The following is a 19,829-nucleotide window of genomic DNA, read 5'->3' on the forward strand; positions in this document are numbered from 1 at the left end:
ACCTGTGTCTCCTCCCTTTCTCTTCACACCATTCGCACAGCAAACCGACAGTGTGCACAGACTGTATCCCATATGGTCTTTGCTTTTCTCAGAGGTCCTTAGAGGGATGGGGTAGGGAGAAGAAAAGATCATTTCATAAGGAAGAAAAAGTAGGAAGAACAGAAAAAACAGAGTGTGGCGGGGCAGAAAGCAAAAAATCGAGCAGGCTGGGGAGGTTCTGTGCCTGAGTTCTCCTGACATGCTCAGAGAGCTGCACAGGGATGCTAGATCAGTCTTCAGTGGGTGTTCAAAGCCCTTCTGTATTACCCCCAGCTCTGCTTACATGCTCCCCAGAGACAGGGAACTCACTTCCTTGGGAAGCAGCTTCTCCATTGCTGCAAAGCTCCTAGTACTCCAGAGCTGCTTCAGTAAGTGCCCACGTTCACGTTGAGACTCTGGCAAATGACAGGGCTTTGGGAACTGGCAGGCTGCCATCTGCTCCCTGGCCCTGCGGTCTCTTTATTTTTTTATTTTTATTTTTATTTTTCTGGTACCAGGAATCGAACTCACGACCTTGCGCTTGCCAGGCAGGCGCTGTGCTGCTGAGCTAAATCCCCAGCCCCTCCTGCGGTCTCTTTAGCTGAACCTTCCCCGTCCTCTCTCCAGGCCTCATGGATAGTGGGTTGAGCTGCCCCTTCTTTCTGGTTTCCCTCCTCTGTGCCACTAAGGAGAGCCATAAGAGGTGGCTCCAAACCACACAGTGCTTCCTATGGCACAGGCAGAACAGAGGTCAGCTACGTCCTCTCCTGTCTGGGGATCAGAAGCCATAACTAATAGTATGGAAAGAAAATTCACTCTGGGGGCTGGGGATTTAGCTCAGCGGCAAAGCGCCTGCCTGGCAAGCTCAAGGTCGTGAGTTTGGTTCCCGGTACCAGAGAAAAACAAAAAAAACAACAAAAAAAGAAAATTCACTCTGACCTTGAAGATCTCTCTCAAGGTCACTGTGGAAAATAATAACTGTTGTCATTTGTGGAACCTTTACATGTTAGGCACCCTATTTACATCCCTTATCTCATTCCATTCTAGGAGATTCTGCTGGGCGTGGTGGTGCATGCCTGTAATCCCAGCACTTGGGAGGCTGAGGTAGGAGGATTGTTGCAAGTTTGAGACCAGCCTGGACTACAAAGTGAGCTCAAGGCCAGCCTGAACTGCATAGTGAGACCCTGTCTCAAAAAGGCCAAAAAAAAAAAAAAAAAAAAAAAAAAAAAAAAAAAAAAATTCTAGGAGGTTCTTTTCATTACTGTTCCCAATTTGCAGAAAAGATAGAGTAAGTGAGTCTGGCCATGGTCATACAGCTATGTAATGGGGAAGTCAAAATTTGAAACTGGTTCTATCTGACTCTAAAGCCCCTGCTTTTAGCTAGGCATGGTGGCACATGCCTGCAATCCCAGCACTTAGGAAGCTGAGGCAGGAGGATCTGCACATGTTTGAGGCCAGCTTGGACTACATAGTGAGTTCAAGGCCACCCTGAACTACACAGCAACACCCTGTCTCAAAACCAAAACCAACCAACCAAATAAATAATAACAATAAAGAGCCCTTGTTTTTAATCTCTGCATGTTCTCTCCAGAACTCAGTGTTTTGGGTTACATCAGCCCCTGAGTCGGTGGGACCAGTGCCCCTTAAGCTGAACTTTCTCTCTTGGACTGGACTGATGGCGCCCCCTCGCTCTCTAGGAGGAGATGTAGATGAGGTAGGGGTCTGGCATTTCAGGCTGTGCCTGCTGGACATTTCTTCAGCTTGAGGGGTCTCAAACCTTCACTAAGTGTCCTGTCTGCCTGGCTTCTTGAATCCTCACTATGACTCTGTCCAGGAAAGGTGAGTTCTCTTTGAAGAGTGGCACATTTGAAACTCAGCCAGGTTAAGCCAGCGGTGCTCATGCTTACCCCTTCCTCAGCAGTCTTGGAGCTCATCTTCGATGTTTCTTGCGAGCAGATGAGTGTGTGAGTGTGTGTGTGCATATGGATACATGTGCAGGATACATAGAAGAACAGGGATTGTCTTCAAGAAACACAAAGTTGAGGTGGGGAGCTACGAAGCTTTCTTCTGTTTTTGAAATGCACATGTGGGAAATTTAACTTGATCCCTTGTGGCTTCTAGGCTAACCCCTGAGTGAAGTCAGATCGCTTTTGCAAAGGAAAATTTTATCCATTTTCTGGTTTTTATGGGGCTTCCACAATGAGCAAGACCTCTCCTGTTGGTGCTTAGAGAGGATTTCTCTGCCTGGCCTACTATGATGCTATGTAATCTCCCAAAAAATATGGTACTAATATTCGCTGGGTTAGGGTTAGTTATTTTTATGTCTTTGTCATTTTGTTTCTCCGCAGCTCTTTTCCCCACCTAGAAAGGAGGCGGCGGACACTTTATTTCCACAGTCATATTTTTTAATTTGATCAAAGCAAATTTCACTCGTTCTCTGTATAAATTATTTAACTCATTTCTTTTAGGTTAAATGTCTCAATAGGAAGATAGAAAGTCTTTCCATCACATTTTCTCCCAGGATTTTAATCAGTTCCTCTAGATCGCGTGAACTTCATTCTCTGTCTCCATCCTTCTCTGTCTGTGAGTCTCTCTCCCTGTCTCGCTGCCTCCTTCCCTTCTCTGCCTCCCTCTCCGCTTTTCCCCATCCTCTATGCTCCAGCTCAGCTTCCCTTCCCGATAACTCTGGAAAGAGTGGGAGCAGCAGGCTTCTAGCCCACTCCGAGTCTCCTCAACCACATGCCATACCAGAAGTCCCCGGATGTGGCCACATTGTGACCAGCAGCACAAGGGCCCAATATCAGCCATCCTACCCAATTTGGCCAGATCCCAGCCAGGACCTAGGCCCACCCCCACTCTCCCTACGGCTGCTGTGTCCTGCTGAATTTTAGTGTGCGAGCCCCGCCACAAATTCCAGCTATTTCCTAATCAGAACTCCATCCGGCTCAATCAATCTCCCTTGTCACCATCCAGGCTCCTCAGCATTTTGTTTTACTCTGGCCTGGTTCCCTCAGCCTCAGGGCTCAACCCTCTCACCTTAGGCCGGAGGCCTCTTCTGGTAATAGTATAAAACTAGGGGCTTGGCAGATTTCGGACCCAGAGGGGAGCTGCACAGGCGCTGTCCCCAGACCGAGGGGCTTGGGTGCCTCCTAGCTCGGCAGCCCCTCTCTGGCCCCAGGCACTGTCAGGAGGTGTGGAACCCAGCAGGGCAAGCTCATTACCCCGCCAACACGCTCCCTTCCCTCACATCACATTGCTTCAGCCAAGAACAAGTCACCAGTGGGAATTCCCTTTCCTTTTCCTTTTAAAATATACAGTAATTAACAAACTAATGCTATTAACTTTGACAGGGAGGAAATTACAATAAAATCAGTGCAGAGTCCACAAGCAGAGGCGAAAGGGTGGGTGGGCCTGACTCCGGGTGGAGGGGAGGAATGAGTCCTGGCCAGGCGTCCTCGTGTCCACTGCAGCAGGGCTTCTTCTAGGCTGGGGGACGTCTGCAGGGGCCGGTGAGTCCTTCGCAGGTCAAGCCAGGCCTCGGGCACAGCTGCTGCACTTCCTGTGCAGGAAGTCAGGATCCCGGCCATTCTTCCAGGCCCGGAGGTTTGCTCATTTATGAAAACCTTAAATAATAGAGTTGTGACCTGGTGCTGACCTGGGCATGTCTGTGAGGACATGATCTCTGCTCTAGAACAGATCCAGTGACTTCCTTTCAGGGTCACCATCGGCTCCACAAGGCCTTCCAAGGACGAGACTCACAGAAAGCCATTCCAAGGTAGCCTCCTTCCCTGACCTGTGGGAGGGTCTTCAGCGTTGCCCACCTACCTGCCCTGCTTCCAGCAGTCTGGCTGAGTTCCTCCTCCTGGCAGAAATTTTGCTCATATAAAGCCAAAAACCCCCCAGAAGCAGTGGGCTTGTTTTTGTCCAACTGCCCAGAAGTCTGTTTCCAGTCAGACTTCCATCTTTCATGCTGCAGTTCTCTGTAATGTCCTCTGGTGGCTTCCCAGCAAGCCTGGTTGACAAATTCTAGAGCTCTTCCCACTGTTGCTCCCTTCCCATTCAATGTGTCACGAGGTCTCAGGTCAGTCCTTTGACTCCTCTTCCCCAGTCGGGCATCTGGGATCACCAGAAAGAAGAATGCGCTCTGCTTTCCCTGTTCTCTTGGAGGCCACCTTTCCCTTTACACACTAGAAATCACCTGCAGGAGTTCTGTTCAGAAAACTACAGAGAGGCTGCCAGCTTATCCCATTGTACAGATGAGAGAACCAAGGCTCAGACAAGTAAGTGACTTGTCTAAGATCATACAGCCAGGAAGGAGCCATATCAAGATGTGAGCTGTGGCTGTGTTTTCCCACAGGTCTCTGCCTTCCTGTCTCCCATTGGTTCCTAGGGGAATGGATACTCCAGGGGAGGGGAGTCCTCCCTACTGCCTCTCCTTTCTCCCTGTAACACGCTGGACCTGGGAGGTGAATGAGAAGTCAAAAAATAGCTCAGCTTATTTCTTCCTCACACCAGACCTTGAAATGAATTGTGCCAGCATCATGCAGACTGTCTTTTTGGTGGTACTGGGTGTTGAACACAGGGCCTTCCCACAAGGCTATATCCCCAGCCCTTTTTAATTTTGAGACAATGTCTTGCTCAGTTGCTAAATTGCCTAGGTTGGGCTTGGACTTGCCATCCTCCTGCCTCAGCCTCCCAGAGTGCTGGGCTTACAGGCATGCACCACTGTGCCCAACTACCATGCAGACTTTATATACGGAGAAACTGAGGCTTGTAGAAAGACCGTGCTTTGCCCAAGGCACGGGGCTGGTCATTGCAGAGCCAGAACTTGAACCCATCTTTTGCAGAACCCACCCCTGCCCTTAGCCACTTGCCTGAAGAGTGAGATGTAGCTAGACTTGAAGTCAGTGACACTGAGTCCAGCCAGGGTGACTGTCGAGTCCGAGAACCTCATTAGGAGTGAAGCTGCCACACATGTCAAAAGCCCCGGCTGCCCAGCCAACCCCGTCCTGACTCTCAGCGTGCAATGTAAACATCCTTACTAATTCACCAAACTCAATCACGTTACCCGATGGATTTTCCCATCATTACTCCTGAGTGAGTGACAACCTGCTCAGACACTTGCCTCCCCCACTGCCTGCGGAGAGTTTCAGAAATTAGAATGCTTTGCTCCCTAAGTTGATTTCAACTTGTCCTAAAGTCATTTTAATTGGTGAAGCGTCAGAGGCAATTTAGTGACTTTCTGAGAGCCCCTTACTGCTAGCCCTGGGCTGTGGGAAGGAGGGCTCAAATGCCTCCTTGGTTCTTGGGTGACATTCTCCCCTCCCCTGATTGGTCAGGAGACCAAGCACCACGCTTTATTTTCATGTTTCTTGCTGAGGTTCCTACGGCTGGTTCCTGAGGATAACAAGATTCATTTTCTCAATGGCTCTGACAGATAGGATTGTTATTGTTATTACACTCATATACCACCTTGCCTCTGAGGAGCTTAAGGCACTTTACAAATTTGAAAATTATCTAATAATCTTCCAGCCACCCTGAGAGAGGGGGAGAAGCTGCAGTTAGAGACACTGCAGTGCAGCCAGAGGACCCCCACAGCCTCACCTGACCAGGGAGGATGGGCGGGTGGCCACGACTGGGCTGGGGGTCTTGGGGCTGGAGACCTCCTAAGGCTTCCACTTCACCTGCAGAACAAGGAGGAAGATGATGATGGGGTGGGAGGAGGGAGAGGGGAAAGAGAGAAGGAAGGAAAGCAGGAAAAGAGGGAGAGAGCCTGCACCCGCTCCAAAGGACAGAATCCAAAGGGAGGCAGCTTAGGCAAGGAGAGTTGCTTTAAAGACACAAGAAGTGAAAGGATGCAGGCGGCTCCCAGGGGCCGGCGGGGAACAGCGCTGAAATTCCATATGGAAATCTAGCAAAGCAACGGTGCAGCTGGCTGCGAAGGACCCAGCTCAGGCACGGAAACATGGGCAGAAACATCAAGTGAATGCACATCTCAAACATGGATGGCTGCGTTTAGCAGGGTGTGGGAAACCTCTGGGGGCCTCTATTTTTTTTTTTTTTCCACCTGTAAGCTGAGATGTATGGCATCGGGTCCATGTCAGCTTGGCGTCCTATGATTCTGTCTTCCTTTAAATCTTGCATGCCAGAGGCGGCCGCGGTAATTGTGGCACTTTTACTAAGTGTTAAGGGAAAACTGTATCAGAAAGACGGAAGGGCTCCGCCGCATCACCATTACTTCCTGGAGAGGAAGGGGTGCAGCCCCTGCCTTGTTGGAGGCTGTCCTTTCACAACACAGATTTTGGAGGGTTCTAGGCAGTAGTCTTTCGGGGGACCAACTATAGCAGGGTGGTCATGAGCTGGGCACTGAGACAGGCAAATGTGGTGACCATGGGAACCATTCTGACCCTCAGTTTCCTTAACGGCTCAAGGGTAGTGACTATGGCTCTGTGAGACGAACGGGAAGGACGTGAGACAGCAAAGATGGGAAAGGAGACGCTTTCCACGCCAGTTATTGGCTTCCTGCAGATGCTTATCTTCTCTCAAGGGCTGGGGCAGCCTTGCAAGATTTAGGAGAAGCTGGAAGACGGGGATCCAGGAGGGTAGGGTGCGGCAAGGCCGGGCGTGTGCGCTGATGGTCTCTGAGACATCATTTCCCGTCCTCCCCACAGCCCAGGCCCACCGGGTCATGGTTCTTCGACTCATCATTCTCCCTCACTGCCCTCCTTCTGCTTCTCCTACCTTCCTTCTCACCCTTACCTTGTGCTGGGGCCTTGGGCGGCTGCATCTGCCCTGACTCCCCAGCCAGCACTTTGTCTGGGCCTCGGGGCAGGCAGGTCGGGCAAGGCTGTCTCACAAGGCCGCTCTGCTGCCTGGTGAGTGCAGGCTCGACGCAGGCCCCTTTGCTTTGACTGGGCAGAGACCCTGCCGAGGGGGCCACAGCATGACACAGGAGGCACAGATGATGCTGCAGGAAGGACAACACAACGACCGTGAGCTGGAGAGGGGTCCAGCAGATTTAGAGGGTGCAGAGAGGATGCAGGAGAGGGAGGCCCTTGTCATTCGCTCCGCGGTCCTCCAGCTGAAATGTAAGCGCAGCCATCCCTCACCCCTAGGATCCTCTGGGGACGGGTTCCAGGACCTCCCTTGGTTACCAAAGTCCGTGGCTGCTCACGTCCCTCATATAAGGTGTGTTTGCGTACACCTTACACACATCCTCCTGTGCACTTTAAATCATCTCTGGATGACTTATAATGCCTAATATAATGTAAATGCTATGTAAATAGTTGTTATTCTGTATTGTTTAGGGAATAATGCCAAGAAAAAGTCTGTACCTGTTCAGTACAGTTGCAGGTTTTTTCCACATATTTCCTCCTGAGGTTGGTCGAACCTGCGGATTTGGAACCTGTGGACAGGCAGGGCCGACTGCACTCACTTCATAGGAGCCATTATTAATATATGTACTTTAAACAATTAAGAGATTCCGGGGCTGGGGATTTAGCTCAGCGGCACAGTGCCTGCCTAGCAAGCGCAAAGTTGTGAGTTCGATTCCCAGTACCGAAAAAACAACAACAACGACAAAAAGATTCCAAAGCACCTAGCCCTCCAAGATGCTGTAGGCCTGGTGTCATTCAACACATATTTAGTAAGCACTGACTGTGCCAGATGCTATGCTGACCACTGGGGTGAACCATGAACCAAAACAGATGTGGACCCTGTCATCCAGGAGCTTAGAGTGCAATAAGAAAATAGGTGAACAGACAAGGAAAGGCAAGATATCGGGTGTGATCTGCTCGTTGCATCATGCCTTTAACAATATCTAGCTGAGCAAAACTGAGAGTGACTGGCCAGGAAACCACTTTGTGGAGTGCTGGGGCAGGTACATTGTGCAGGCCCAGTGGAGCTGAGCACGGTGGTGCCTGCCTGTGGGCCCGGTATTCTGGGAGTCCAGCCCAGGCAACTTAGCCATGCACTGAGACCCTATCTCAAGAAACATGAAATAAAATATAAAATTAAATAAAGTGGGCTGGGATGTAGCTCATTGCAAAGGCCATGGGTTGTTCAATCTTTGGTACCAGAAAAAAAAAAAAAGTCTAGATTGGCGAGAGCAAGGGGACAAAGGCATGAGACCAGTGGCAGTATGTGCACAGGGCCTGGATCATGCAAGGATGTATATTATTTTTAAAAACTGTTAAAGCCGGGTGTGGTGGCGCACACCTGTAATCCTAGCACTTGGGAGGCTGAATTAGGAGGATCGTTGTGAGTTCGAGACCAGCTTGGGCTACAAAGTGAGCTCAAGGCCAGCCTGAACTGCAGAGTGAGACCCTGTCTCAAAAAGACAAAAAACAAAGCAAAACAAAACCCAAAAACTGTTAAATGCAATGGGAAATTGCATTTAACTGAAAGGAAGCTCTCTAATTTATGTTTTTCTTTCTTTCTTTCTTTCTTTCTTTCTTTCTTTCTTTCTTTCTTTCTTTCTTTCATTCTTTCTTTCTTTTTTCGACAGCACAGGGGATTAAATCCAGAGGCTTGCGGCCACACCTCAGCCCCTGATTTCAGTTTGCTGACCAAGACACAGTCTCCTTGAGGAGTGGACCAGGCAGGGGGCCTCCTGCAATTTGAACCTTCCACTCACTTAGGGTCCAGAATGCAGTGCTCCTCAGCTGGAATCACTTGGTTTTTGTTTTTTTCTCTTGCAGCACTAGGGGTTGAACCCAGGGCCTTGAAGATATTAAGCAAGTGCTCTACTACTGAGCTATGTCTCTAGCTCCCACGTGATAAGTTTCGAGAATCCTGATGTCCAGGCTCAGCCTAGATCACTGAACTACTTGAATAGTACTCTGCGAGGCTAGACCTAGGAAACTGCAATGTACTGTTCCAATACTATCTCCACTCCTAAGAGGATAAGGAAGGGAATGAACTTTAACTGAACACCTACTCTGTGTCTGTGGTTTGCTTATGTTAGCTCACTTACTCCCCATCAGAACTGTAAGAGATGACCATTATCCTACTACTGTGCAGGAGGGGAAACTGAGACTCAGAAAAACAAAATATTTTCCTTCTCTGCCTCCTGGCCCTGAGCGAGCTTCCAAGACTCAGTTCCTTTGTACCCGTTGGAGAGAATGCCTACTTCGCAGACTCGTCAGGAGCACTGCGTGCAAGAGGCAGCACTACCCACATGTGGACACATTAAGAGTTTGATGGGCTGTGACTCTCACTAGCAGAGCTCGAGGCCCTGGAGTTAGTAAGAAGGGAGGAGGACTCTAAGCCCCTACACCCAACCATCCCCATAAGGAGACGCTGGGTCCCCCGAAAGGGGCTGGGTTCTGAGCTGTCCCTGAGATATCTGGGGGGACCTCATCCAGCTGCAAGCATCACAGCACTTCCCAAGCCTTTCATCTGTACCCAGTCCCCACGCCCACACCGAACTGTAGCCCCCCAGCCCCGGTTTGTGGTAAGCCCTGTGCTTCTCTCTGGGAGAGAGGTGGGGATAGCATTCCCTTTCACACACAGGGGAAGTGCTATCCGAAGGCAGAAAGCAAGTTAAAGGCCGAGCTAGGATGGGGCCACTCTGGCTGGAGAACCGCCCTCTCCTGTTGATGTGGCGTCCTGAGGGGCTGCCTACAGCCTTGCTGGGACACAGAGGTGGGTGGGCGGTCCAGTGGCCCCCAGTGGACCCAGCATCGCGTTGGCCCCACTGCCATCTCTGCAGGTGAGAAGTCTGGTCTGGGTCTACTCTGCCCAAGCTGGGGACTCTGGCGTGCTCCTGCCATATCGGTGAACAGAGGAGTGGGCACACAGGCTCTGAAGTCAGGTGGACTTGGGTTTCAGTGCCAGGCTGGTGTCTCTGGAGCTATAATCCTGTGCATAAGTTTTTTCTTTCAGTTTCCTCATCTGTGAAATGGAGACAAGTGAAAAATAACATAGATCAATTTAATGGATAAAAAAAAAAAAGAAACTCCAAGATATAGTACTGTAGAAAACAAAATGAAACCAAGATGCAGAAAGGGTTTGATGCTGAGTCACAGCATTTATTTATTTGTTTATTGGTTTTTTGAGACAGAGTCTTGCTATGTAGTTTAGGCTGGCCTTGAACTTCCAACAATCCTCCTGTCTGACTCCTGAGTGCTGGGATTACAGGCGTGTGCTCTGATGCCTGATGAGTCACATCTTTTAAAAGGGATAGCTCATGTGTGTGTGTGTGTACACCTGTGTGTGGCTCATATTTGCATAGACTGTATCTGAATGTCTACAAAACAATTCAAGTAGTGCTTCCTCTCTAGGGAATAGGCCTAGGACTAGAGTAGAAAGAAGAATGACTTTTCATGGAATATAGTTGGTATGATCTGAGTTGTTTACTTTGCACAGGTTTTATTTTTTCAATTAAGGTACTTATCAAAAAGTGAGGCTAGTGGTACGGGGTTGACTGGAGGATTAAATGAATTAATGTATATAGAGTGCTTAGCACAATGCCTTACATCTCAACTCCATACAACAAATATTTATGTGGTAGATTCAATTGCTTCTAATTTTTTTTTTTTTTGAGACAGGGTCTCCTCACCATGTAGTGCAGGCTGGCCTTGAACTCACTACGTAGCCCAGGTTGGCCTTGAACTAGCTGCAATCCTCCTGCCCCAGCCTTCCAAGCCATGCCTGGCTAATTGTTCTGAATTCTTAAATTGCACTACCACATCCACACCCTACCATGGCCAAGGGATTGCTGCATGGCTGGGCATATTCTCTTGTATCCCTGCCTTTTCCAGAACACATTCCAAGTAGTTGCACCCAACCCACAAGTTCAAACCAGGGCCAGCTGATTACAGTCCAGACCAACCAAACCCTGGTCAACCTGAACCCCAACTCAGAGATGATTTGTGATACACCACTACCAGGGCAAAAAGCTGAGTCATACAGAGCATCTGTTACATGCCAGGGCCTGTGCTAAGTACCAGGGGTATAGTGGTGAGGGACACAGTCCCTGTCCTCAGGCAGTTTATACTGTGGTGAGAGGAGGGGTCTGAGGTGGGGAGGGTCGATCTAGGCAGAAGAGTTGAAGAGGATCCCCTGAGGAAGTGAGGCTTGAATTACTTTTTTTTTTTTTTTTTTTTTTTTTTGGTACCAGGGATCGAACTCAGGACCTTATGCTTGCCAGGCAGGCGCTTGTGCCGCTGAGTTATATCTCTGGCCCTAGTAGGATTTGAATTACTTTTTTTTTTTTTTGGGTGAGGCTTGAACGAAGACCTAAAAGTGGAGTAGGATCAACTGGGTAAACGGTTCCATGCAGAAGAATAAAATATGCAAAGGTCTCAAGGTGGGAGGATGTCTAGCTCCTAAAAGGGCTGAGGATGGCGGGGTATGAAACAGAGACGAAGAGGTTAAGAGTGAGGTGGTTTGGGGGCCACAGATAAGGCCTGGAAAGTTTTTGTTTTGTTTTTTTAGTGATGGTACTGGGGACTGAACTCAGGGCCTGCACGCTAAGCTACATCCCCAGATTTCTTTTTATGTTTTCTTTTGACACAGGGTCTCATTAAGTCATGAAGTTACTCAGCGGGGCTTAAGCTTGTGATCCTCCTGCCTCAGCCTCCCAGAGTGCTGGGAGCACAGAGAGGCAGGGACTGTTTTAAGCAATAGGAAACTGTGGAAGGGTTTAGGAGGAGGATTTGGTGGAAAGGGGAAGATATGATCAAATTTATTGTGGAAGTGGTTCTTTGGACGGAGGCTATACACAAACCGGACATTATGTTAGTTGAGATTGTATTGGTAGAATTGTCCATCTCCATCCATTTGTGTGTATAGCCATATCGATGACCTTATGTCTGCCCGAGCCCAGACATTGCAAGAACCCTAGCCCGTTCCCCAGACAACAGAGGTCCTTGAAAACTTAGGGTCTTCTTCCTACAGCATAAGTTTCCAAAACTCATGTGCACTTTCTGGGCATGTCGGGTCTCTCGAGGCCATGCTGGTAGTGCCTGCCTCTGGAATGTAGAGGCTGAAGGCTATCCCAGGACTCCTGAATCTGAGGCTAGGTGATGACACCTCCCAGATGGAAGGGGAGGAGGCACCCGAGTCCCTGGCATCTGCAAGCCTCATATCAGCGCAAATCAATGCAAAATTAAAATTCATGATGGTTCCAGGGCACAACTGCAAACAATTTGTTCGGTAAACTTTGCTCTAATTGGCATTCGTAGAATTTCCTGTTAATCAGGCCCCTTGGGCTCCGTGGGGCTGGGATGCTCTGTCTCCTTTTGACAGGAGTGTGAGGGGTGTGAGGGGTGTGAGGGGAAGGGGCAGGCAGGATGTTCAAAGGCGGGCATCTGCAACATGTGCCAGTGTGTGTCTCGCTGTGTGGGCTCAAGGGCCAGGTTGGGGTGTCCATAGCTGACTTTGCCCAGGGGCTCCCTGTCTGCCAGTCTTATGGCTCTGTAGGGGCTGTGGATCTGCCTGAGTTACTTGGGGCTCAGTCTGCTGGGGACACCTCTGTGCCTGTCTGGGTGTGCACCTGTGATAACGCATACTAGCTGGGCATGGAGGGGAGAGGAGGGGGCATGCGTCTGTCCGTGTCCGTATTGGCGCCTGCACACCGCTGTCCAGGAGCAGCCTGTGGTGTGTCTGGGTCGGTAAAGCATCGTGTATATGGTCTGAGTCTCAGTGTGGAGGCTGCTGGGCCCACAGATCCTACTTAGCCTTCAGTCTGCTCCAAGGGATGTGGACTGGAGACCCGCCAGTGTCCCCAGAGGGTCTGCCGCCCATAAGTCCCTGGTTTAACTATGTTTGCTGTCACTGAGGGGCTCCCCATGTCCACGTTGCCCCCACCCTATGCCCATCATCTTTTCCTCCAGATTTCCCTTATCTGTCACCCACCAGGGACCCAAGACTCAGGCCAAAGGGGTTTTTGGGGGGTGAGGGCCATACCAGGAATTGAACCCAGGTCCTTTCACATGCTAGGCAAGTGCTCTACCACAGAGCTACATCCCTGACCCAGGACAAAGGCTTTTGGAAGTTCTGCTGAAAAAGATCAGTGGCCTCAAATAAGACAAGCGCTCACATGAAAAAATCACACGCAACGAGTACTTAATTAAATGTCGACAAAACATCACATTATGCCGACTGCAAAGCCACTCAACTCCTACGGTTATATACAAATCAGAGGTAACCTGAGATCCGGCTGTTTTCCATTGTATTACAAGGCTGTGGAGTGCAGCCTCCAAGAGGAAAGAGACCCAAGGAGGACTAAAAACAGCCCCCAGCCAGTCCCCTGGGGTTTGGGCAGGTGTCCTCGACTCTTTGCTCCCCTTATAGGGAGGAGTCTTCCGTTCTTATGCAGTGATGGGGTTCATCCTGACATCCTAAGCCAGACCCACCACAGCTACACAGCTCCCGGAAAGTGAGTATGTGTGAGTGTGTGTGTGTGAGTGCGTGTGTCTGCAGCCCGGCAGCCTGAATCTCTGAATAGTTTTATACTCACGCGGAGATGGACTGCAGGGCTTGTGCAGTTTGTGTAAGTTCTGTCTTGTGCCCAGATAGTTACGGTGCTTCCTTCTGTGTGTGCATGTGTGTATCTGAGCGTCTATGTGTATGTATGTGTGTGCACACGAGCTTGTCCACACAGTTAGCTTGCCTTTGTACCAAGCGCATTTTGGGGTGTGCTGGTTTGGCAGTGTGTGGCCCCAGCCCCAGCTCCCCTCACAGTCATTATCACAGCTAGAGCAGCTCTTGCCCCGGGGCTGCCCTCGCTCTTCCAACAGCTGCTGCTTCCCCCAAATTAACCCCTCTGCTCCAGCTTCTCATTTTCCTGCTAGGGGGCCATAGGCTGGCTGGGGCGGAGTCTCAGGACAGTGGGTCCAAGCTGATCTTCCAGAGCCTCCGCTCTGCCCCTTGTCCACAGGGGTCTCTCTTCTTTCTTGAGTCCTGCGGCCGTGGAGCACAGGGACTGTGTGACTGAGCACCGAGTGCTTGTCATATGTGACTGTGCTGGGGAGGGAGGGTGAGGGTGTGTGCACGTGCGTGAGGCTGGGTCTGGAGTGTGCTGGTTCCAAAGCACTGTGACAGGGCCCCAGCTGCTGCCTGGGCTGGGGGGGGGATGTGTCTCTGGGCCCTATGTAGAGATCCCAAGCTCCTCTGGTGGCAAGGAAGGCCCTGAAGAGCCTGAACTTTGAGCAGCAGGAACCTGGCTCAGGAAGTTGTGTGGGCCCACCACAGGCGATGGGGTACCTGGGGAGGGGCAGCCTAAGCCAGGGGATTGCAGCACCCCTCCACCTGCCAACAGGGCCAAACCCAGGGGAGAGAGCCTGGGTCCCAGCAGAAATTGGTGAGGACTGGGGGCAGCAGAGAGACCCAAGAGAAGAGGGAAGAGAAAGGAACAAGTTAACCTAGCGCACCTGGTTCAGAACTGCTCCTTCCGCCACCTCTGGGGTGGGGTGTCCACAGCTCAAGTGAGATCCAGGGAAGATGCAGATGACAGACTCCAGGCCTGGAGCAGGGGACAGCGTCTCCAAGCTGGGCACTACAAGCTCTCACGGCTGCAGAGAAGGACCCTCTGCGGGACACACCTCTGAAGACCGGGCCAGGTGTGGACTTGTATCAACCATCAGCACTTTTTTTTTTTTTTTTTTTTTTTTTTCTCCGGTACCGGGAACCGAACTCACGACGTTGCGCTTGCCAGGCAGGCGCTTTTGCCGCTGAGCTAAATCCCCAGCCCCATCAGCACTTTGGAACTTACGCTAAGCCATTCATATTCTCTGCTCTGAGCCAGGCATGGTGGTGCGCTGGGGGTAATCCCAGCAGTCTGGAGAGCTGAGACAGGAGGATAGCAAGTTTAAGCCCAGCACAGTTAACTTACCAACTTAGGGAGACCTTGTCTCAAAATGAAAAAGGGCTGGGAGTGTAGATTAGTGTGACAGGCCCTGGGTTCAATCCCAGTACTGCAAAGTTCTCCCCTGTACCACTAGGATACAGTCAGAAGCAAGACCCAGGCTGGTCCTGGTGGATGCGCAGGCTGCTAGGAGAGGCAGAGGAGTAACCAACCTGGGATGGGGGAAGCTCAAGGCTGCAGCTGCCCTGGGGTATCCAGAGGGTAGAGAAGCCAAGGCCTAAATGATTGTAATAAGAATGAATTAGTAGCTGTAATAATAGTAACAAATGATAATATTGAGTATCTGGCGCATGTGAGACATATTATCTCATTTAACCTCTACAGCTGCTCTTTGAGTTAGGTACTGTAGCAGTATCCCCATTTTGCAAGGGAGGACACAGGCTCAGAAAGGCGAAGTACCTTATTCAAGACCATATAGCGAAACCAGGTGTGGCAGTGCATGCTTATAAGTCCAGCACTCCAGAGGCCAGGGTAAAAGAACAGTGTGAGTTTGAGGCCAGCCTGGAATAGAGACCCTAGCTAGAGACCCTGTCTCAAAAGACAAAAAACAAAAAGACCATACAGCTCATAGGTGACAGCCAAGGTTTCAAGTCCACAAAACCGCAGTGTTTGCCCTCGGTCACAGCCCGCTCTGGTCTTGTGTCGTCGCCTTCCTAGTTTCAGCAGCAGCCCAGGCCTCTGAGCACACCTCTGGCCCTGAGTGGGCCTGGAGCAGGCTGGTGTGGGCCAGCTTCGGGCGAGGCTGGGAGGAGCAGGTGAGTCCTCAGCTCCATGTTCCCAGAGGCTGACACCCACCCGGCCCTGTTTTCGTTTGCTTTTTGGTTGCGATGGGAAAAGGCCCACGTTTTTATGACACTAGCTTGTGATTCTATTTTCTGTTTAAATTCTGGGTGAGGGAAAAATAAGAGACATCAGAGAAACCTTCAGAATCTCATTTGGAGAATATGAGCTGCAGATAAATGAGCCTCCTGCAGAAACGCTACATCAAAGCGAATTTTCTCAGCTGTATTTTCTTTCTTTTAATAGGGCCATTTACCGCATTAATATTCCAGGAAGTCATTTTAATTTCATGTTTATCATCCATTGGGAAAGTTAAACAGGATCAATATGTAACCAGTGGCGAATGTGGGGATCTTGGGGGACAAGGGCAGTGTTTGGAGGCTTTGGTGATTCCACAACAGGGAGTCCTTAGCAGGGGAAGGGGGCTGAGGGGAAGGAAGGTGGCTGGGGAGGGAGGGAGAGGAGAGGGAAGCGCAGAGGAATCCTTCGCTGGTAATTGTCTGAACTTGCATTGGAGGAGCAATTATTGAGCATCTACTACGTAGTGTGAGGCATTGCTCACGCTTTATGTGTTTAAATCCTCATGGCGACTCCCCAAGTGAGTCCTCTTATTCCCATCCTTATATGTGGGGAAACTGAGGCTCAGAGGATACATCACATGTCCAGAGTTCTTATAGAACTCAGATGCATTACTCTAATAAATATATGTTAAGAAGCCACTCTGTGCCAGGCATTTACCTGGCTGCCTGGGATTTTATGGCCTTTACCAAAGGCCTAAGGATCCATGCTGTATCCATTGACTGTTCCTTTTGGTGAATAGATTGCTTCTGGTGACATAGGCAGGCCCTGGGCCTTATGGAGGTATAGTCAGATGAGGGGACAAGTTTTCATTGAATAGTCACACAAGGAAAGAGTAACTCACTCCTGCTGCGGAAGCTCGGGCGTACAAGAGCTGGATTCTGGGGGCTTCATCTAGAACAGCAGTCAGGGAAGGCTTCCTGGAGGTGGCAGCACTCTAGCTGAGATCTGAGGCTAGCGTGGCATGCTGCTATGAGGGAGGCTAGGCTGAGCCACTTCTTGGGAGAAAGAGAGGAGTCAGGAGGAGCTGGGATCCTTGAGGGCTGCAGAGGTGGGAGTCAGGCTGCGATGGGGTCTCCTGTGGGGAGGGTTTGGGGAGCCCCAGAAGGCCTTGAGGCAGGTTGTCTACTCCTGGTCCGGTTGTCCGCATCTAGGCTCCCTGCCCCAGGTGCTGTGAGGCTCAGGCTGCGACAGAGCTGGAGCGCTGGGTTTCTCGGTTCCCTGGCTCTTCAGGTTTCCTGAAGCCATGAACCTGGAATTGTGAGGAATTTCTTCTCTCCCGACTCGGGCTCAAAGGCTCATCTGGTTGGCTTTATCCTCGCAATAGATCTAGAATCTGACCTCTTAGCGTGGCCTCCATCGCTGCCTCGAGGAACGAAGCTGCTGCTCGCCCCACCTGGATTACAGCAATAGCTTCCCAACTCTCCTCTCTGCTTCCGCCCTAAGCCCCTACAGTACCTTCTCAGTGCTGCAGTCAGAGTGGTGCCTTGAAGACATAAATCAGATCATGCCTAAAACCCTTGCTGGATGATGGGCTCATTCAGGTAAAAGCACAAAGTCCTTGCAAAGCCCAATGGGCCCAGGCAATCTGCACTTCCCCATTATTTCACAAGCCCAGGTTCTACCCCGGCACCTTGCTAGCACAGCTGCGCTGGCTTCCTGGCTGCTCCTGTAATATGCCAGGTTGGTCCCACCTCAGGACCTTTGCACTTGCTGTTCCTTCTCCCTGGAGTGCTCTTCCCCCAGATGTTTGCTTGTTTACTTCGCACTCTTCCATTTCAGGTCACCCTGCTGTACTTCGACCCTCCTCATCAGCATTCCCTTCCCTCCTTCATGGTTGGTTGTGTTCTGTGGCATTTGTCACCCTAATTTACTTACCTTGTTCATGGTCTGCCGCTTTTCAGGGTCAGGATTTTGTCCACTTTGTTCACTCCCATATCCCTGCTGCCTAGAGCGGTGCCAGCCCATGCTGGCGCTCAACTTCCATGCTTTGGAGGCTGGGAACCAGGCTCAAAGGGGATACTATTCCTGTGCCAAGTTGTTTTCACTTTTTTATTTCATTATCCTCACAACAGCCTTCCAGGGTGACAACTGTTCTTCGCTCCGTGTCCATAGGTGAGGCAGCTGAGGCTCAGGGGGAGAGGCAAGTGGAGCTGGGGACTTTCAAATCTCGAGGGATGCTCACTGGCACCATACTGGCTGGCAGGAAATACTGGTATCACTACTTCCCAGCTGCAAGAGTGTAGGCAAGCTTCTGTCTTCCCTGTGCCTCAGCGTACCCATCTGCAAAATGGGAATAAACAGAACTTACCTCCAAGGGCTGTTGGGAGGACTCACTGGGATAATACATGCTCAGTCCTCGGCTTGGGTGGCATGGAAGGTGCTCGACTTCAGTTATCATTTAGGAGCTGCTCTCTGCTGCCTCAGTTGTGGGGCCTTTCGCTACCAGGGGTCTCCATCCCATCCCCACAGGGGACTTCGGATCACCCTGGGGCCCTGCCTGCAAGTGGCAGCAGCCAGGCTTGTCCAGTCCCATTTGTTTAGGCAGAATTTAATTTCTCCCTAAGCCGAGAGTCTTCTGCCCCCTCCTGCCCTTTCTCTTGCTCTCATCAGTGGGAAAATGAGCTCCGGGAGCTTTTCCCCTGGTCCAGAAATGCAAGGTGAAGAATTTCATTAACAATCAAGAGGACATAATCAACATCCTAATAATTTCAGATCCACACTCCCCCTTTCGCAGCCCCCCTAGAGTGCCCCGGTTCCCCCCACTCCACCCCGTTCCTGGCTCTCCCAGACACTCTCACCTTGACAAAGAAATCTCATTTCCTCTCCAGCCAAATGTGCTTTGCTATTCAGTTCAGCACCTTACCTTCTGCCCTGACGAGGAGACGGGATCCTGCCGTCCCAGACTTCAGCCTCGAAGGAGACACGAGTGGGAACAAGGGCATCACAAAGGATCTTGCCTCTCTTCCACCTCCTGGAATTCCGGGGGGGAGTGACAGGCTTCCCCACTAGGGACTCAGGGAACCCTGCCCCATGGCTAGGAAAGTAGAACTTCTCCTGGGGTGTGCTTGGGGGATCTGGTGTTTTCTCTGAGCCATTCACTGCTCTGCAGCTGAGAAACGGTCTTCCTGAGTTCTAGACGCATGCTTCACACAGTGCTCAGGTCCCACCGCAGAGCCACTACCTGAGGGAGATCTGGCCAGGGCCCTTCTGGCTGTGTGATCTTGGGTAAATCAGCCATTTTGCACCCGGGTCTGGGGAGGGCCTTCTGGCTGGTGGGAACTCTGCAAGTCCAGAGGTGGTGAGGGCACTGTGGGGTCAGAGAGATGCATGCAAGAGACAGAACCGCCTTGGCTTTTATTACAGGCCCACTCTAGAGATGTCCATGAACCCATTGCTCTATTAACGTATGAGTGGGGCTAGGGGTGCAGCTCAGCAATAGAGTGCTTGCCTAGCATGTGTGAGGCTGTGACACCACCAAAAATATGCATATTAAATATAATCCATCAAGCTGGGCATGGTCACGTGTGCCTAGAGTCCCAGCACTGGGGAGGCTGAGGTAGGAGGATCCCCACGAGTTTGAAGCCAGCCTGGACTACATCATGAGTTTACATCTGCCCTGAGCCACATAGCAAGCAAGACCCTGTCTCAAAGAACCAAAACAGAAAAAAGAAAAAAAATTAATGAATGGATTGATCCATTCATGAAGGCAGAGCCCTCTTGAGCTAATCAAGAATAAAAGGTCTGTCTCCTAATACCTCATATTGGGGATTAAGCTTCATCCTGAGCTTTGGTGGGGACAAATCATATTCATACCGTAGCTGTTTCCTTATCTGTGCAGTGGGGATAATAGCAGCAACACCTCTCTGGCAAGGTCACTGGGGATGAAATGAGATGATGCTCAGCAGAGTGCCCGGCACGGGGTTGGCACAGTGGGTCGCAGCCGCCGCACTGCTGAGTGTGGTGGCTGAGCCTTTGACACTTGAACCCTGCCACAGGGTAATGCTTCCTGCCCGCCCGTCCTCGTGCTCCTCTCATGCTCTTGGAAGGCAGGTTGCAGTGGATACAGGGAAGGTGGATA

General features: G+C 50.7%; 1 protein-coding gene across 1 annotated transcript in view; it reads right to left on the reverse strand.

Annotated features, from left to right (window-relative positions):
* Positions 1-17,716, reverse strand: part of LOC102003016 — a 48,351-nt gene extending 30,635 nt beyond the window's left edge. The window contains exons 1-3 of the mRNA XM_013512125.1: positions 17,627-17,716; positions 6,778-7,015; positions 5,623-5,702 (exon numbers count right to left, since the gene is read on the reverse strand). Of these exons, the coding sequence (XP_013367579.1) occupies positions 5,623-5,702; positions 6,778-7,015; positions 17,627-17,716 (408 nt within the window). The remainder of the gene's footprint in view (positions 1-5,622; positions 5,703-6,777; positions 7,016-17,626) is intronic.
* Positions 17,717-19,829: the final 2,113 nt, after the last annotated feature.

The sequence above is a fragment of the Chinchilla lanigera genome, unplaced genomic scaffold, assembly GCF_000276665.1.
Source record: "Chinchilla lanigera isolate Chin_1 unplaced genomic scaffold, ChiLan1.0 scaffold00014, whole genome shotgun sequence".
NCBI lineage: Eukaryota > Metazoa > Chordata > Mammalia > Rodentia > Chinchillidae > Chinchilla > Chinchilla lanigera.